Below are 18,222 nucleotides of genomic sequence, written 5' to 3' on the forward strand. Positions count from 1 at the left end.
AAGTTCTGAAGACTTCTAAGAATCAGATGATAGTGTTCTTAAATAGGAGGAAAATACTGTTTTTTTCTTATAATTTCTAGTTAAATGTAATAATTTAATCCGGAATCTGATATGATTGACGGTTGCATAGCTATTTCTGTAAAATATGTAAAGTTTTTTTTTTTAAGATTTTATTTATGTTTAGAGAGAGAGGAAGGGAAGGAGAAGGAGAGGGAGAGAAACATCAATGTGCGGCTGCCTGTCACCCACCCGCACCAAACTGGGGACCTGACCCACAACCCAGGCATGTGCCCTGACTGGGAATCAAACTGGCAACCCTTTGGTTTGTAGACGTGTGCTCAGTCCACTGAGCCACACCGGCCAGGGCCTAAAGATTTTTTAAGAATTCACATCTCCAGCCCTGGCTGGTGTGGCTCAGTGGATTGAGTGCTGGACTGTGAACCAAAGGGTCGCTGGTTCCATTCCTAGTTAAGGGCACATGCCTGGGTTGCAGGCCAGGTCCCCAGTTGGGGGCGTGCAAGAGGCAACCACACATTGATGTTTCTCTCCCTCTCTTTCTCCTTCCCTTCCTCTCTGTCTAAAAATAAATAAAATTAAATAAAAAAGAATTCGCATTTCTTAACAGCAACAATTTCCTCCAATAAACATTGTTTTATTGCTTTGAGTCCTTAGAATAAAGAGATACATAAGGAAACAATTTCCAGAGTTATAGAAATGATTAAGATATCATCATTCTTACAATGATATGATTTTTGAAATTGCACTAAGGCAATTAAACTTTTATTAATATTTCAGACATGAAAGTTCTCTTTATAGTATTTTATAAGATTACGTGGTGAGAGGAGGCAAGTCGAATAATTATATCACTAAATAAAGATACTGTTAAAAGTGTCAAAAATACACAGCAAAAAAAAAATCTGTCATAACTTTTCAATTGTCTGTGCCTGTGTCTAGACAGGTATAATTTTCTTCCGCTGCGCTCTGTAACTACAGGTGTTAACGCAGCAGAGCGCCTGGATGATTTAATGCAGACTTCTGTGGCAGTGAAGTTTCCTCTCCAGGTGCTAATGCTTCTTCCTCTTTTACTGCCTCCGTGTGCTGAGGATGTGAAAATTACACTGTCACCTATGCAGCCTCTCTTCAGAGGATTCTAATATGCTTTGAAAAGGATTTTGAAAATCCTGCTTCTCACTGCATGGGAGAGGAAGGTGATAACATTTACTGTCCTGAGAGCCATTTCTCTCCTTACATATGGAAGGTGATGTGCTCACAAGCCCCATTCCGATGCTAAATGCTGCCTAATGCTGATGAGTAGACTTGCAAAGATTTGATAGGGTCGGTGTGCAAAATCTGCAATAGTTAAGTATAAGCAAAATAAAAAATTCACTAGATCAAAACTGATGCAATATTTTCTGGAAAACCACTTAACAATGATACACACACACACACACACACACTCACACTTTCTGTGTGCTGAGAATTTTACTGCTGAAGGGAGTAGAAATGCACACAGATAATATTTTTTAAAATCCCAAAGAGTAGCGTATGTCTCAGAGGGTAAAACCGGTGTTCTCCTCTATCGGCCTCCTTGACGCTTTTGCAGCTTCTGCAGTGTTGCTATGCCTGCTCCTTCTGATCATTCCTTGGCTGTGTCCGACAGAACCTTAAACGAAACCACTCCCCAAAGACCAATCAATCCTCAATCGTTTTTCCTTTTCACTCAACAAGCCCCACCTTCATCGATGCAGAATAACTGCTGTGAGCAACTTTCTCAAATGGTGAACCCCACGCTGTCTCCTGGTTGAGCTACACATTTGCAACTGTCTCCCAATGTCCTCCAGCCCAAACCTTATGGCCCAAACTCTCCTTTCCCCCTTGAGCTCACAAGCCAAGACTAGAAACTAAACTGTCATTCTTTCTCCCACTGAGACTCAAAGGCTTGGAATCTTCTTCGTCTGTCATTCACTGCCAGTACCAAAGCAGTTGCCCAATCCTGATTCTGTCCATAACATTCTCCTTATTGCTTTTCATTCCTTTGTTACTGCCCTAATTACGGTCTTTTAAGTCTCGCCAGTTCCATCCCAAGTGGTTGGCTGGACTCTTGCCTTCCCAGCTCCCTAGACAGACCACTTGGAAGGATCTGTTCAGGTGCACCTTGACTAGACCACTCCTCTGCTCAAGGGCCCCGGGAGCCGCATTAACTCCCGAGATGTTACTTTTCCATTGCTCAAGGTCATCCACTAGAATCTCCTAATTGGTCTCTGTCACAAACATAGCTAGTCTTCCTACTACTCACTACCGGTTCTATCATTCTCCAAGGTCTAATTCAAGGGTAGCCCTGAGTTCCCTAGCAGGAACATGAAATAAGCACTCTAGGAGACTAGTAAGGAAAATGCTTTCCACTTCTTTCTATTGTTCAGTTGTATTTAATGGTACCACAAAATACCAGGTGGGCTGTTAAGAGTTCATGTTTATAGATCATTAAAATATATTAATGAGAGGCTCAAATATCTTAAGAAAGTAGTTTCAATACAAATTATCACAGTAGTAACAGTTGTTATTGTAAAGACCATCTGTGGAGAACTTACCAAATAGATTGCTATGTATTTGAAATTGACACCCATTTGGCAAAACCAGAATTCCAACCTTCATTTTATAAAGACAATAGACTTCGTAAATATGGGACTGCAAGGCTATACACATAAGCAGTGGTGAACCAAGAACGTGAATGTGAGGTCCACAGTGTTGTGTACCAGTCGAAAATGAGTAATTTTCAATGTACCAGTTAGTAAGCTCTAAGTTTATGCTGACAGCCATTAGCAGTTGATTCAGAGTAGTATTTTGAATGTAAAAGAATATTAAAAATGAACAGACTGATTGTCGAACATTTGAGTATATATTTATGATATGACAGCATTCTGGTGTATTTCAACAGCTGGCTTTTTTAAAGCTCTGTGTGAGACTATCTCTTTGATTACAGTCCTTGAATTCTTAACAGATTTGGAGCTTCCTAATAAAGGGCTCCATCTAGTGGAGCAATTCAACCACATAGCTGGACAGTCAGAAGTAACAAGATTAAATCCCTTCCACTAAGACCTAAAACAGATGACAGTTTCAGAGACATGTGATGTTTGCTCTGACGCACACGGTGCCTAATTGTCACCTTGTCTGGATAAAAAGGAAGAAGGCGAAGACGCTACCGCAGAGGCGAGATCATGCAAATACTGTGGAATCCGCTCTATGAGTGCAACGTACTGACCAATGTCCTAGAAAGAGACCGACTCTGTGGACTTAAAAACACTAACACACGGGGGCCTATCTAGGCGATTTTGGGGGGTGGGGGGGAAGCTTCTTCCAGAAAAAGTTCTGTAAGTTTCAAAGTCAAGAATATACTTTTGAAAAAATTTCCACCGTTATCAAATGACTCTTTGTTGTGCAAAGGTTACAGCAACTGTGTCTTCTAGAAAACCTATCTATCTGTTAGAACTCTTCTTTGAGGAGATCTTAGCAAACCAAGCATCACCGGGACAGGCTAAGACACTACGTGTGGTTTAAGGACGTGACCCCTTCCCCGTGAATGCAGAGTGAGTGTGGGTTTGACCACCTGCGGAATGGAGGGACAGAGCTATTAAAGATGACCCGCCGTGTCACGCAAGGCAACAACGTCACCACGATTTTATTTACTTTTTACTTTGTTTTGGAAACTTACCGCCCAGAAGAAACTGGCTTAACTGAACCAACATTTTCAAACAGTTGGGCTTTCGCTGCCACACTGAAAAATAATTTAACAATTAGAAAAATCATTCAGGTTCAAGTGAAATTCAGAGTTATCAGTTAACTGAAACGATGATTAGTTAAGAACTGTCCCCCAAATTTGACTTTACTTTTAATTGTTTTAAGATTTAAAGAAAGAAAATAAAAAGATTTCATGTGGAAGAAAGCTCTAGTCTCCAGTTCATGGAGTATCAAGTTGTAATAAACCTATAGATACCCCCTTTGGGGAGGTTTCTGCCCTTATTTCTTCCACCGCAGAAAACTGGAAGCAGTGAAAGGGGACACTCTCTCCCCACTGAGCTCCGGCAGCAGTGTCATCGACTCCTGTGAAACCACGTGAGAAAAAGCAGGCCAACGTGACAAAGAGTTGTTCATTTTGATGGCGAAGACAAAACCAGTTCTCACATTGTTTCACGGGCCCTTTAATATGGGAACACGGTTCCCGTAATATGGAAAGAGACAACTGTGAAAATGTGGCCAATACATAAATCTGTAGATTCAAATCTTGTTCAAGTCATGGAGTGGGGGCATGGCCTGTAAAGACGTGAGAAAATCAGGTAGAGGGTGAAAAGAATGAAAACTAAGTGTCGCCTCAATAATTGGAGAAGTTTCTATATTTAGTAGAAGAGACATCAAATTCCTTACGTGATATTCTAAACTAGATTTGTAAAATCTATCTTATGAGTTTCTTTGGCAAACTTCTCCCCGAACAGAACCATTTGATAATCTCAAGTTTATTTATAACTAACACAGAACATACACTCTCTCATTAATTTCTTCTTGTCCTATCAGTAAAATCACAAAACAGAAGCTCTCCTGTTTCCCTCAAAAAGGATGGAATTTTATTCTCCCTTGATACACTGACTTAAAATTTAATTTCCCTCAGTAGCTAGAACTATACACACTGGGAAGGAGACAGATTTACAAATATATTTGTCTATATCATGGTAGCTGAATTTCTAACCAAGACAGAGATGTTTTATGTTAAATACACTCTGGCACCGAAAGGTTTGTATCAGAGAAAGGGAGGAACAAATGAATTTAAAACACTCTGTATGGAAAATAAGCTTAGTCAAATGTCTGACTGGACTTTTGAGGACTGGTTTAAGTGTCGGGAATGTCACCATATTAAAAATGGGCATAGTATAATGGAGCACAGATTCAAGCCACAGAACCCTGGCTTGGAATACCAGCTCTACCCTTATGAGCTGAGTTCATGTAGACTGGTCTCTTAAACACTCCTTTTAAAATTTTATTTTTGTTTTAGTAGAATTGATTTGATAGGTAACATTGTACAATCCTTCAATTTCCTGAGTATCGGTTCTCATCCATCATCTCTAAAATGAGGTTTACACTACACGAGGCTGCACAAGGATACCGTGCACCTCATAAGACACAACGTAAGTGAAGACGCCTAGTAATAGCAATATAGCATTTGGGATGCTCAGCAGAATCAACAGAAAGGGAGAAAAACTTTTCCTCTTTGATTTTGCTTAGTTGTTTATCCAGGTTCCCATTTTCTCCTCTTTGACCCCCTTCTGTTCACATCTGTGTACCCTACCTTACCTGCCTTTGCACTTCCGGGTCATTTCTTTTGATTAGAGGGACCAGCTCCCTTTTGCCTACCTTGTTCCTTGTTCTCTATGAGCTTGTTTAAATCAATGAGTTCTCAGGTGGGGAGATTTATGATGGTCAACCTTCGCAGCTAGAAAGCAGTTGTATTTCTAACAGAGGTCGGGGGTAAGGAGACCTGGGAGCTGGGCCTGGCACAGCAGTCTCCTGAGTTGAGAAGTTGAGGTTTAGCTTTCACAGGAAGGTTTCTGGCTTCAAAGCCCATAAGTATTACATTATACATCTATTTTCATGTCCTTACACTGAGCCATAGTTCTGCTTCTAAGGAAAGTACCTGAAGCGCCTGCCCATGATCGTTTACACAGGTCCTAAGCTTACTCTAACTTCCGCATCACTTTTAGAAGAGGACAGGGCCCTACAGAAGTGGACTGTACCCGCTGTACAGATGAGGCATCAGCTGTGCAAGTCCTAAGGGCTCCTTTGGTCGCCTCCATCCCCACGGGTCCCCTGGCAGACACAATGAACACAAACCTCACTTACATGGAGCCAGGCCGCTGGTAGCCATTGCTCGAGGCAGTGTCTAGCCTTAACCTCCTGCACATTTTTGGAGGCAGGTCTGGGTGCGGTGAGGCTTTCGGCGTCTCTTTGGAACCTATGGAAGTTAAGCTTTGAATGGAACCACTGTAGCTCTTGTTTCCTAAAAAGAAAGCCCAAGAAAACAGCCAAGGAGTTATTAGACAAAATAATAGCAATAACCCAGTACATGTGCCTAACAAAAGGAAGCATTCTTCTCTGAAATCGAATGAGAAGGTACAGAATGTTCTTTAGCAGTGCAGCCCATCACTCAGGGAGATCAGAATCTACAGCAATTACAAACACATCACCTCACAGAGACAGAAAGAGCCAGGAAAAAAGTCACAGTGCAGACGAGTCTGAAAAATCTTAGCTCCCAAGGAACAAACTAGATAAGCATCATTAGTCCCTCTCCCATTTTTCTCTTGCTTAATCATGCTGAATAACCTGGCAAGTGACATGGAGTTAATGGCGTCTTGCATAAGCTCCACTCTGGCTTACCTTCGGCTGCAGAGATGGATTTGAGAAAGGTAGCTGAGGCTCTTTTCTGTCCTGAAACCCCGTGCAGCCCTTTCTTGGCCAGGTCAATGGGTGGGGAAACATCCCCTGGGCTAGTGACGGAGGCAACACTCTGGCAGTCTGATTCTGCATCTGTTTTGGTTGCATCTTCTCTAGAACTGGATTCAGGACTAGTTGTCCAGAGACCAAGACTTTTCTGTCCATTGGAAGGTGATGGGGATGCAATCCAAGGAATCCCTCCAGATTTCTCCCTGGGCTGGCAGGAAGCGGGCTTTGTGTTGCTGTTTTGTTCAGAGGAGTGAGAGGAGAGGGACTCAATGCTCCCCATGGGTGTGCTGGCTGGGCTGCTGCTATAGGAGTCGCCTGAGCAGGAGCAGGAGAGAGAGAACAGTGACTCTCTGTTGAGAACAGCACCACCAAACCCGTCCATTCTCTAACGCACACACGTTCTGTGGCCACCTGATCCCACTGAAGTGATGGGCCTTTCCCTGGTGTGGTGAACCATCCTCAGTACTGGAGAAAAGCTTTAAACATGCACTTGAACTTGGGGAATGCATTTTTCAATACTATCCAAGGGAGATCTTACATGCAATATGTACCTTGCCGTAAGAAATTATGTTACTTGTTGAAGCGTAAGTGGGCAGACCTGAATTCAGAAAAAATTCTGAAACAGGACTCACAAGTAAGGGAAATGATTCCATGATGATATTACCAAAAAAAAAAAAAAAAAAAAAAAAAAAAAAAAAGAAAGAAAGAAAGAAAAAAAAGGAGAAAGAGGGGGAATGTTAAAGACATATTCTGCCTTTTTTATTGTTCTGATCTTAGGTGATTATGAGTTACAACACATCTGAATCCTCCTCCATTCAAAGGCTCCCTTAAATATCAGCTGCAAATTATAAGCTGCTCTCTATTTCTAAAGAGAGGACCTTTTCCTTTTCCTGCTAAGAATATAGCAGCATAAGTAACTGGCTGTTTTACTAGGTATATATTTTTAATGTTCCTAAAAGTAAGGTATAAGAAAAGGAGCAGAGAAGCTGTAATAGAGTGTTCAACTATGTCTACATTTTAAAAAAGTGTTTTCTATTAAATATTGGTTGTGAAAAAATTGGGAGGCTTAAGGGTATGAAATAAAATGAAAATGGCCAGTTTCACACACATCATAGGCTCAAGATGCCACCCACTTATTCTTGGGGCATGGCTCAGAACAGTAAGCTCGTGATAATGTATGGTGTGGTTTCTCTTCTTTTCTTTCTCTCTTTGAAAAACTTTGATACCCAAGAGATGATGCTTTAAGAACATCATGTGAAAGGAAGACAGAAAAGGACTGCTTCAGCCAGACTTTCTTTTGTTTTCTTCTCTAACCACTTTCACAACAGGACAAAACCTTCCACAAAGTAGCACCTCATGTACTTGGTCACAGCTTCAGGAAAAAGGGGTGGGGGGAGCATAGAGCAAACTAATTATTTCCTTTGTAGCAGTAATGAATTTGCTTGTCTACGGTACCTTGTCACTGTACTGACGGAGAACATTTAAATGTTAGAGGTGGAGGAGGTATTGGGGCGCTAGCATCAGTAAAAACAACTTATTCCTACCTAGTTCGAGCTAGAAAGGCTGAATTAAAGAATGGAGAAAGCCTCTCCCTGAGGCGGGCACACTTACTATCAGGCTCTGCCAAGCACGGAGTGTATCTCCCTCTGGGCTTCCGGGAGCCCGTAGAGAGGCAGATGGCACGCGTCCTTCGGGATCCAGACCGAGACTGAGGCTGAGGAAGGGGAATGCTTGGGTCTGGGGCAGTATGGAAAATCTACGGAAGGACAATGAACCGAGGTCAATAAAGGGCGAAGTTGCCGCTTTCATCATAATAGAAGCTTTGAGAGTTATTACATAATCTTAGCACTATATTCTGCTTAACCAGTTGTGTGGCAAGAAATGCTCGATACCAAAAAACAACCACCCCAAAACCAAAAAGAACCACAAGAATAATTACAACTTCCTTGTCTATTTACACTGAGCAATGCTTCTTCTCTGGATTTTCCTTTTTATGCTCCTACATTCCCCAACTTCAGATTTCTCAATAATTTTAAGAAACCTTTCAAATAGGAACAGATGTCTATGTCAGGACACGTGGATTCTTTTCGTCGTGACAGTCTCTGTCCCTCTTAACGCTGAACATGGCCCTCGGGGAAGAGGATCCTTCTGTATCGTTTCCCCAGCAGAATGTGCCCCCCGTTTCTTGGGAGAAGGCACTGCCATGCCGTTGTTTCCGGACTGTCAAGAAATGGGACGACTGCAGGGAGAGGTCTGAGCACAGCCGTGGGAGGCAACCCTGTGCTCTCTGGTTGTGAGGAAGCTGGCAGCCTCAGGCAGGCGCTAAGGATACTCTTCCACAGGTACAAGGACGGGACGCGGGGAAGCAGAGAGGCACAGTCACTCTCTCACAAAGACTAGATTGGACACAAATGTATCAGAAAATGTTTAGACCTTCAATGGTCAAATTTCTTAATAACCCAATCAATGTGGCTCTCCCAACTTCCAATTTCCATAGTTGTTCTAAGATCTCACTCTTACGAAGACTCTCTTCTTAGGGGTTGGATATAGAAGAGACTTTAAGACTCTGTTCCCTGACTTTTTTCTTTTGTTTTACTTAGAATATCATCTCTACTGTATCATTGAGAGTCTAATTCCAGAGAGAGTAAGAGGTCAAAACAGAATTAACCACAAAGTAATTCTGAAGTGTTCTCTGAATATGAGCAAAAAACTGATTATATAAATGTACAGAAGAAAATCTGGAAAGGGAAATGATGGAGAAGCAAAGGAAACCATCTCTCTGCCCAGAGGGTTTGGAGGAGAACTTAACAGCTGAACGCGAAAAAAGAAACTCAAAGTCCTCACGAAGAACTAGCTTATACAACACTTACCAGTCTGACGGGAGCTACAGGGACCTGAGGTCACAGTGTGAAGCTCACAGAGGATGCAAATGGACAATCAAGCAGACAGAAATTCAAGATAGGAAATTTGATGCTTCCACAGGAAAATGCAGCTCACCTTTTCATAGTGCTCTATCAGAATTTCAACCACAATATTCTGAAATTTAATGTTCATCATCGCAGCCACGGTTTCCTCCTGTGCCCGCATGAGAGTTGGGCCGAATATGACGCCGAGGTTTGAGACCGTCATGAGGTTTTGCTGGCTATGGAGTGATACTCTGCACACGAGAGCAACAAAAAATAAGTCAAATGCTTAGTAATTACAAAATGTTGTCATCTACCAAATTGTGACACTATAGGCTGATTTTTTCAAATAGTCAAGTTCAGTCGTTCCCAATGGGCATTAGTGAGTATAGCCTAAAAGGATATAATAAATTAACATGGACAGAGTAAAACATAATTACAAAGGTTAATAAACGGAAGTAAAAAATTTGATTTCCTAAAGTGAGTGCATTCCACCTGGAGAGAGAGAGGAGTAGTTCTTCGGTGTTTGCTCAGTACTATATTTCTTGTAGAAGAGATGCTTTAGAGTAGCCTGGTTGTAATTTTATTTGGATTCACCAAACATATTATTGAAAACCTACTGCCGGGCACTTTCAGTTATTATTGCATTTAATCCTCCCAGGAAGCCGGGTTTTCCTATTGTATGGGCAAAAAACCAGAGCTCCTAAAGTACAAATGATGCATTTGAGGTCACAGAAAATTAGGGTCAGATGCTGTTTCCGTCAGGCCTCCGGAATGCAAGTCACGGGCTTCCTGGAGCTCCCCACAGGAGACAACTGGCCGACACACGTTTCCGTCCTTCCCAACCTGCCATCCCAACTTCGGGCGCTTCCCGGGTGCTGGGCACTGTGCTAGGCAAGCAGTGAGACTAGGACATGCGAAAGCATCAGTGCTGGCTTGACAATGGGAACGAAACAGAAAAAGCCTATGGTATTATTGGCCTTAGCAAAGGAATCTCAGTAACTAACCAAAATGACACTGACCACTGAACTAATTTGGAAACTGGACATATTCTTTTGAGGAAACCTCATTCATCTGACCAGTCTCCTAGGTTAACCACCACTTTTTCTGTGTTTCTCCCAGCCAGGATTTTAGAGTGTGAAGTTCTAGGAAGGAGCACAACACAAGATTATGTTTATATCTGAGTATACGTCACTAGCTGCATTCTAAAACCAAAAGTAAATTGCATGGGAAATCCAGGTTTTGGGTTACCCATCAGTTCCTAGCACAGGACAGGAAGTGCTCACTCTTCGAACGACTGGAATGTTCCCTGTGCCCACGAGGGCACTATCTAAGAAGGCTCTTGGTTAGAATAAGGAGAGTTTCATTCCAAGTTTCCTTCTTACAAAACCAAATGTTATATATTGATTGTGTAATAGGCATTAGAGAAGGTACACTAACAAAGCAGTGTGTAAAGGCGGTGAGTCTATCTGGAATCCAAGCTTGGATCCATCCGCCTTGGAAGCAGGGTGTAGTCAGCCTAGTTATTTCATAGGCTTCAGTTTCCTCATCTATTAAGTATAGCAGCCCTTATAGGGTTGAGAAATTAAATAATGAGTTAAATTAAGTTAAATGTGATCTCAAGATAATATTCTTCCTGTAACTAAATTGGCTTTAGACACTCTTGCTAAAATGTAAAAGTTCTTTATAGTGTCAGGTAAACTGGAAAATAATTACTGTTAAGATCACTGGGGAATAGATTTGGAAATCCTAAATAGTTAGTCTATTTTAAAAAGGAGAATTGATGACTTTGTTGCTCAAGAAATGAAATATTTTGATGGCCGATTTTCTCTTCATTGAATTCTCCTTCTGCTGGGCTACTGAGTTATTATAGGCTACTACCACCCACATTTCACCCATTTCTGCACCTCACTCCCTCAACTCCAGTAGGTAACAGACATCCAGTTGCACTTTTGAATATTTAAAGTTAGAGTTAAAGAAGATGCCACAGATGGCCTTGTTTTAAGACAAAAGGATCCTCAGAAAGGAAGCAATGATTTATATCATGTCTCAGAGCTAATTAGTGGAAATTTGGAAATAGTCATTGAGTCCCTGGTTCTTTAGACCAGTGGCCAATCCAGGTCACAGGTCCTAAACTCTCTCTCTCTCTCTCTCTCTCTTTTAACCATGTAAGGTTGCCAGGGGCCAAGACTATTATTAGTTGTCTATAGTTAATTTAAGTCAGTGATGTGGGCATACATTTCACCAAGTGAACACTAACTTGCAAAGATACATGCACCCTCGTGTTCACTGCACCTCATTTTCAGTAGCCATGACAAGAAAACAGCCTAAGTGTCCACTGATGCGTGAAGGAATAAAGGGACTGTGGCATGTAGAAACAATGGAATAGGACTCCGACATTAGAAAATGAAATGTTGTCATTTGTGGCGATATGGAGGGACCTCAAGGGCATCACACTAAAAATGAAGTAGGTCAGAGAAAGGCAAACATCATATGGCCTCCCTTACAGGTGGGATCGTAGGGAACAGACACAGAAAGCGCATGGACATGGAGAGCATACTGGAGATGCATGGTCAGGGGTGGGAAAATGGGTGAACTGTTTTTCTTTTTTTAATTGAATAACTTAAAAAATAGAGACTTTACAAATTTGTTTCAAAAAGTCAGTCAACAAACAGAAGAGAAAAAAAAAAAAAGAGCCAGGAACGGTGGTGAAGGATGAACCGGAGAATTTTAGCACTCTTCCACAGCCAGATTCTGTGTCCTGCTATTCCGTGGATCAGAACAACATATATTAAAATTAAGGGTGAAGCTTGTGTTCATTGAATACTCTACAATTAAGCAAGAAAAATTTTTATGTGGCATTCATGTCACTTAAAAGCATTTCAAAAAACTTTACTAGAAAATTAGCTTGAATACAGCGAAAGAATGCCCTATAAATACAGTGTGGTTAAATTTCATAAAGAGGTTATACGCAATGCCAAAACATAATTCAAAACTAATTCAGACCAAGGATGAGTCCTTGTTCATTGGCTAAAAGAGGTATGGCCATGGGCAATAAATAGTTAACAATGAACTTGAAAAGATGCCATTTCGAGTAAATTCCTATGAGGGAAATTCCTATTATCTCAAAGCCTGGAACTTGAGAGTTCTTAATATGTTATGTAGCACTATTTCAAAGGTACATGGCTAAAATTAAGACAAATTGGGTTACTACTCTAGTAAACAAGGAAGGGATTAATCATTTGATTGTGAATCATGGTACTCATTAAGATGAAAAATGTCTTTTTTAATGAGATGGTAAGGGGATTCTGAAGAAAGTTTGAAATCTGAATTTGGACTTTCGTTTCCAGCAGCGTGGCAAACCTCTGGACTGAGAGTATGAGTGTGTGTGTGTGCGTGTCTCAATTTCTAGATACAGAGATATGTGATGGTTAATTTTAGGGTCAAATTGGCTACACCACAGGACACACTTGGTCAAACATAATGCTAGATGTTTCTGTGAAGGTATTTTTTAAACATGAGATTAACATTTAAATCAGTAGGCTCTGAGTAGAGCAGATGTCCCTCCACAATTTGGGTGGGTCTGATCCAATCAGTTGAAGATCTGAAGAGAAAAAGACTAGGGTGGCCTGAAGAAGAGGGAATTCTGTCTCTGGGCTGCCTTGGATTCGATAGCAACTTTTGCCTGGGTCTCCAGCTTACAAACCTGCCCTGTAAGCCAATTCCTTGTAATCTACCGATCTCTCTCATATGCATATACATTCACAAACACACACTCACACATATATGCATATTTGTGTGTATATAAGTGTGTATACATACACACAAACATGCTATTCATTCTGTTTCTCTGGAGAGACTTTACTCCTAAAAAATCAACCTATTGAGATTTTAAAATACATCAATGACTGTAACAGCAGTCAAAAAACTCTTCAGAGACCAAGAGATACTATGAATCCAAAGAAAGAAGCTAATATGAGAGAGGAAGTTTTGACCCCGCAGAACCTGTTGGCCCTGGTCATACAGAGAGCTAGTCTTCCAACTTAGGGCTTACGATGTATCTAAAAGAACTGAGGGAAAAGCTGCAAACTTCTACATACATTTTTAAGTTGACACATAAGTTTTTCATCATTAGTTTCGCAGCTGCAAAGGATGTAATTATCTGATAATGTAGGTATACACCGGTCTATACACATGTGCATATAGATATACCTTTAAAATAAATTGCCACTCTTTTTAAAGCACATTCTATGGACTCCAAGCACCATCAGACACTTTAAAAGGACATAAGCAAGGTTAACTTTAACAGTAGAATAAGTAGTTAAGTGAATGATATAAGTCAGAGAATTACTTGACCAGGTGCTTTATTAAGATGTCCAGCATCTCTCTGTTTTTCTCTGGCAATTTGTGCACCAATGCATGTACGGCCTCCACCCGGTAGTTTTGGTCGTCAGATTCTGTAACATAAAAAAGGTTGCAAATCTCAAGTTTTAACTACATTCAGATGTGTACATAACATTAATAATCATCATAACCACACCCACTCCTCCTGCCTTAAAAGCGCTGCTTCATTGGCGTTATCACGTATCATTTCCTAAGGCCGAGAGAGGCTCAGTAACTTGTCCATGGCCATGAAGTTAGTGAGTGAAGAAGTTAACAAACCTAGGTCTATCTAACCCAGCCCTGTGCTCTTAGCCACAGAACTACATACTTCCATACAACCAGAGCTCATCAACACCTGCTTTGGCTTTACCACACAAGGAGAACCAAACTTTTAGCAATGCCAGCGATCACTGCAATTGTTACTGACTAATGCATCGGGCACTGTAACACCGTATCACACAGAAACCTCCCGTGACTCCATCAGACCAGAAGAAGCAGGCGTTCCTTTCCAAATTTTACATATTCAGAAACAACCAGGAGTTATTTTTCAGAAATTTTACATATTCAGAAACAACCAGGAGTTATTTTTCAGAAATTTTACATATTCAGAAACAACCAGGAATTATTTTTCTGAGGGATCAGAATTATTATGCAAACAGAGGCTTAGTCAATTTTAAGCCCACGCTAACAATGGGAAATCTGAAAAGTGAAAAATCATCTATAGTAAGTAAGTCTGGTGTGCCAGGCAAAGGCCAAGATGTGGACATGTCTGCTAGAGGAACTTCTAACACTTCAGAATAAGTAATGTATTTAACACTCTTTTACTGCAATAAACCAGTTCTCGGGTGACTGCTAAGCCCTTTCCAAGCCCTTTCTCTGGAAAATGCCTGATCAACAGGGCTTATGCTATGCAACCACCATTTCTTCTAGGCACACATATCTGGAGTGAGGAAAGGCGGGGCCAAACACGAGCTTTCTCCCAGGAGGTGAAACGAAGTCACCAAAACTCATCTGTCTGTTGGATGTGGGAAAAGGCCGACCACAGAAAACCCGGGCTGCCATGAACATACATGTTCCAACCCAAGAAAATCTGACTGGACAGGGAGACGAGAATGAAGCAGGCATGCAGCAAACAACAGAGACGAGAGACCCTCCAAACAGAGTGGGGGAGGGAAACGTCAATTCCCAAGTTCGCAGTTCCTGGTTGCAGACCCCTCCTCTGCCAAGGAGCTCTGTGAGATACCTCTTCATCTCTGAATAACTTCCCCTTTTTACCGAGCTCGATTTCTGTGGCTGGAAACCAAAGAATACCTATTTATATTAACGTAACATCTAGAAAGTGGGACTATCCTTGACCTAGACAAAAGATGAATTCTTACAGATAAGGACATTTTAATGACTATGGTAGTGAATAATATGATCATGATTTGCCAGAGAATAAGGGTAGGAGAAAAATCTTGAAATCAAATGTCTGTATCAAAATCACCAGCTCATTGAGTCATTTTAGCTAAGTGGTTCAAACACCAATTGCTATAAAACTGATTTTTTTTAAGAAAGTTCTAGACTAAGAGTCGAACAAACTGGCTTGTAACCCTGGTACTGTCATGAACTCACTAGTGTCCTCAGACAATGTCCTTTGCCCACTCTGGACCCTCACTTGTTAATCAATGAAACAAGAGGTTGGATTATGTATGTCCTAAGGTCTCGTTCATCCCCCCAAACCGGATTTCTATGAAGAGAATGTGCAGTGGCGAGCGTTCAGGAAAAATCTCAGCAGAACAGTGGTGTGTAACTGTTCACAAGACCCTGCGGTCGGGCACACATGCTGGATTGAACACCCAGCCCAGTCATCTTTATCTGACACTTTTATCAGCAGACGGCGTTTCCTGTGGCATTGCAATGTGTGGTAAAAAAAATAAGCAACTCATTTCTTTCTTGGATTGTGAAAAATACTCTTGTTACCGTCACACCTCATACACTTTAACAATGAAACGCCAACTCCTAATTGTTACAATTCATTGTGATGGGCTCAGATGGCGCCTTGGCGCTCTGGTCCCAATGCTTTAAAGGTACATCTTTCTAACTTCTCAGGTTGCATGTTTTCACAGACCCCCCACCACCCCTCGAGTTTTGAATTAATATCTATTCACATCACATTTTAACAGTCAAAGACCTAAAGAAATGACACATATATGTGACCATCAATACTGCAGATACAATATGGGAGAAAGGAGACTGACGGACATGCCCGTGGCCTGCTGAAAATACCGATTCTTCTCTCCAGATGTGGGAATGGAGCATGTGACTGTGTGTGCGGCAGGCGCAGAGCTGGCTGTACATATTTGTAGTCATCCATTTAACCATCAAGTTGCTCTTGCAAAAAACTGACACCCATCAATCAAGTGAAGTGTAATTAGAATAATTCCTCCCAGCTCTTTCTAATCACACCAGACTAAAGTCTTATTAAATGACAAAATATTTTAGTTCATTCTGCCATTTCTCACTTGTTAATAAACCATATTGTAAACTATTACATATCTGATCAACAATATCTTAAGCAATATGTAGGGAAATCTTAGCCGATTTAAACTTATACCTCAAAACAATACAGCATCAACTACATCAGTGGAAGCGTACTTACTAACAGCAACAATAAAATCCTTGTGTAACTTGTAAGTCATCAGTGGTTCTGCAAGGCACCTAAAACAGAGAAAGAAGCACATTCAGCATGGCAGCAGCTCTCCAGCTCCCCCGCCCTTCCAGTGCTCCTTAAGAACTGGGTGACGGGGCAGCAGGAGAAGGTCCCAGCAGGGGCTACAGGCAGCGCTGAAACTCTGCCATCGGAGACACCCAGGCCCCTTAGCACTTCTTGCCGCGACTATGTTACAAAGGGAGGCCTGACAATTTTCTCACTTTGTGAGCAAAACTCCTCTCAGATATGGGAATAACAGTTTTAGAAAAATAACTTTCAATTTCAACTTATTTTTGTAAAAATACCTGGGATCCCCACATTCAAATTTAATATGAAACAGAAATTATTTAGTATTCATAAAAGACGGCAGCCTTTTTAAGTTTATTACTTGGGACATCAAGGCTAAGTTCCAGAACACTGAACAGAAACCTTACCGCCTTGGCCCTTTCAGCTTCGGTGAAGGAACCGCACAGGAGTGATGCTCACATGCACACACAGAGTGGCCAGGCGACCCCCAAGCCAGGGGGCACGGCCACGGGCAGCGAGCATGCCAGGGGCGAACCCCGCTCACCTGAGGTAGTTTTTCAGTCCACTCGTTATTGTCTTATTATCCCACAGTTCGATATCAATGTCCATATCGGGGGGGGATTTGGGAGCTAAAAAGAATTTTTAAAAACTTTAAATTGTTCACTTCAAAGTACCACTAGCCCCATTAAGAAAATCGATACAAAAAATAAGTAGGTCAAAGAAAGAGGCACTAAACCTCAAAGATTTCTTGTGGAGTAAGTTTCCCAAATCAAATTATTGCCAATTGCTAATATCGGAGCATGTGCTGTGTGTTGCGCATGCTTCTAAGCACTTTACATGGATTAAAATGCCCAGTCCTTATAATCCTTAGTTAGGCAGGCACTATTACTATCCCCCTTTGATAAATGAAGAGGCTGAGGCACTGGAAGGTTCAAGGAATTACCCAGGATCACAAAGCTTTCAAGTGGCTAACTTAGGATTCCAAGCCGGGCAATCTGAATCCAGCATCCGTTAATGTCATTGTGCCTCCAGCTAAACACAGGACACTTGAAAAAAAGTCCAACATTACAGCAAGGTCCCCTCTCAAATTCTGACCATTGATTATAACTGAACATTGAAAACTGAATACAAATATTCATTTTATATAGTGAAAATACTCAAGGACAAACAATAGTCTATATCTCAAAAACAAAACAAAACAAATCCCTATGGTTTAGAATAAATGGTAATGGAAAAAAGACACAATAAAAAAATGAACTATTAAAAATCCAAAAACCAACTAAGTAACTGCTTCATCCCAAACTTACAGAATGTGGTGTTCATGAGTTTCTGAACTTTGGAGTTCACGCCTCCTATTCGGTAGAGGCCTAAAATCGTGATGCCTGATGGGAAGGAAAAATCACAAGAAAACAGCTTGAGACACAACCTCCTGAGTACAGAATGCTAAAAACTCAGACATATGCCTATAAAGAATTTGAACGCTACTTATCCAATTCTGTCGTCTAACTTTAGCTAACCTACCCTGGAAACGCCCACCAGACACACATTCCTCAGAGCAGACACTGAACGGAGATTTGGAAGTCCTTGAAGATTTTGTAAGTAGCAAAGCAGGCCTGCCTATTCACCACTATTTGACTATGGAGGAGCGTTAAAGATGGGAAGGGGTGATCAGCATTGCTCATCCATCTCTTCCGTCATGGAGTTCTGCACGTGGAACGGTTTTATGGCATT

The 18,222-nt window shown here is 41.3% G+C and overlaps 1 protein-coding gene across 3 annotated transcripts in view; it reads right to left on the reverse strand.

The window, feature by feature from the left end:
- The window catches only part of ARHGAP42 (Rho GTPase activating protein 42), a 245,838-nt gene that overhangs the window by 7,812 nt on the left and 219,804 nt on the right, over nucleotides 1-18,222 (reverse strand). For all 3 annotated transcript variants that reach the window (XM_045183571.2, XM_024574588.3, XM_045183572.2), the window contains 9 exons: nucleotides 17,799-17,873; nucleotides 17,036-17,120; nucleotides 16,414-16,472; nucleotides 13,741-13,846; nucleotides 9,484-9,643; nucleotides 8,098-8,242; nucleotides 6,421-6,801; nucleotides 5,887-6,043; nucleotides 3,710-3,772 (listed from right to left, as the gene is read on the reverse strand). In XM_045183571.2, coding sequence (XP_045039506.1) covers nucleotides 3,710-3,772; nucleotides 5,887-6,043; nucleotides 6,421-6,801; nucleotides 8,098-8,242; nucleotides 9,484-9,643; nucleotides 13,741-13,846; nucleotides 16,414-16,472; nucleotides 17,036-17,120; nucleotides 17,799-17,873 — 1,231 coding nt within the window. The remainder of the gene's footprint in view (nucleotides 1-3,709; nucleotides 3,773-5,886; nucleotides 6,044-6,420; nucleotides 6,802-8,097; nucleotides 8,243-9,483; nucleotides 9,644-13,740; nucleotides 13,847-16,413; nucleotides 16,473-17,035; nucleotides 17,121-17,798; nucleotides 17,874-18,222) is intronic.

The sequence above is a fragment of the Desmodus rotundus genome, chromosome 5, assembly GCF_022682495.2.
Source record: "Desmodus rotundus isolate HL8 chromosome 5, HLdesRot8A.1, whole genome shotgun sequence".
Taxonomy (NCBI): Eukaryota; Metazoa; Chordata; class Mammalia; order Chiroptera; family Phyllostomidae; genus Desmodus; species Desmodus rotundus.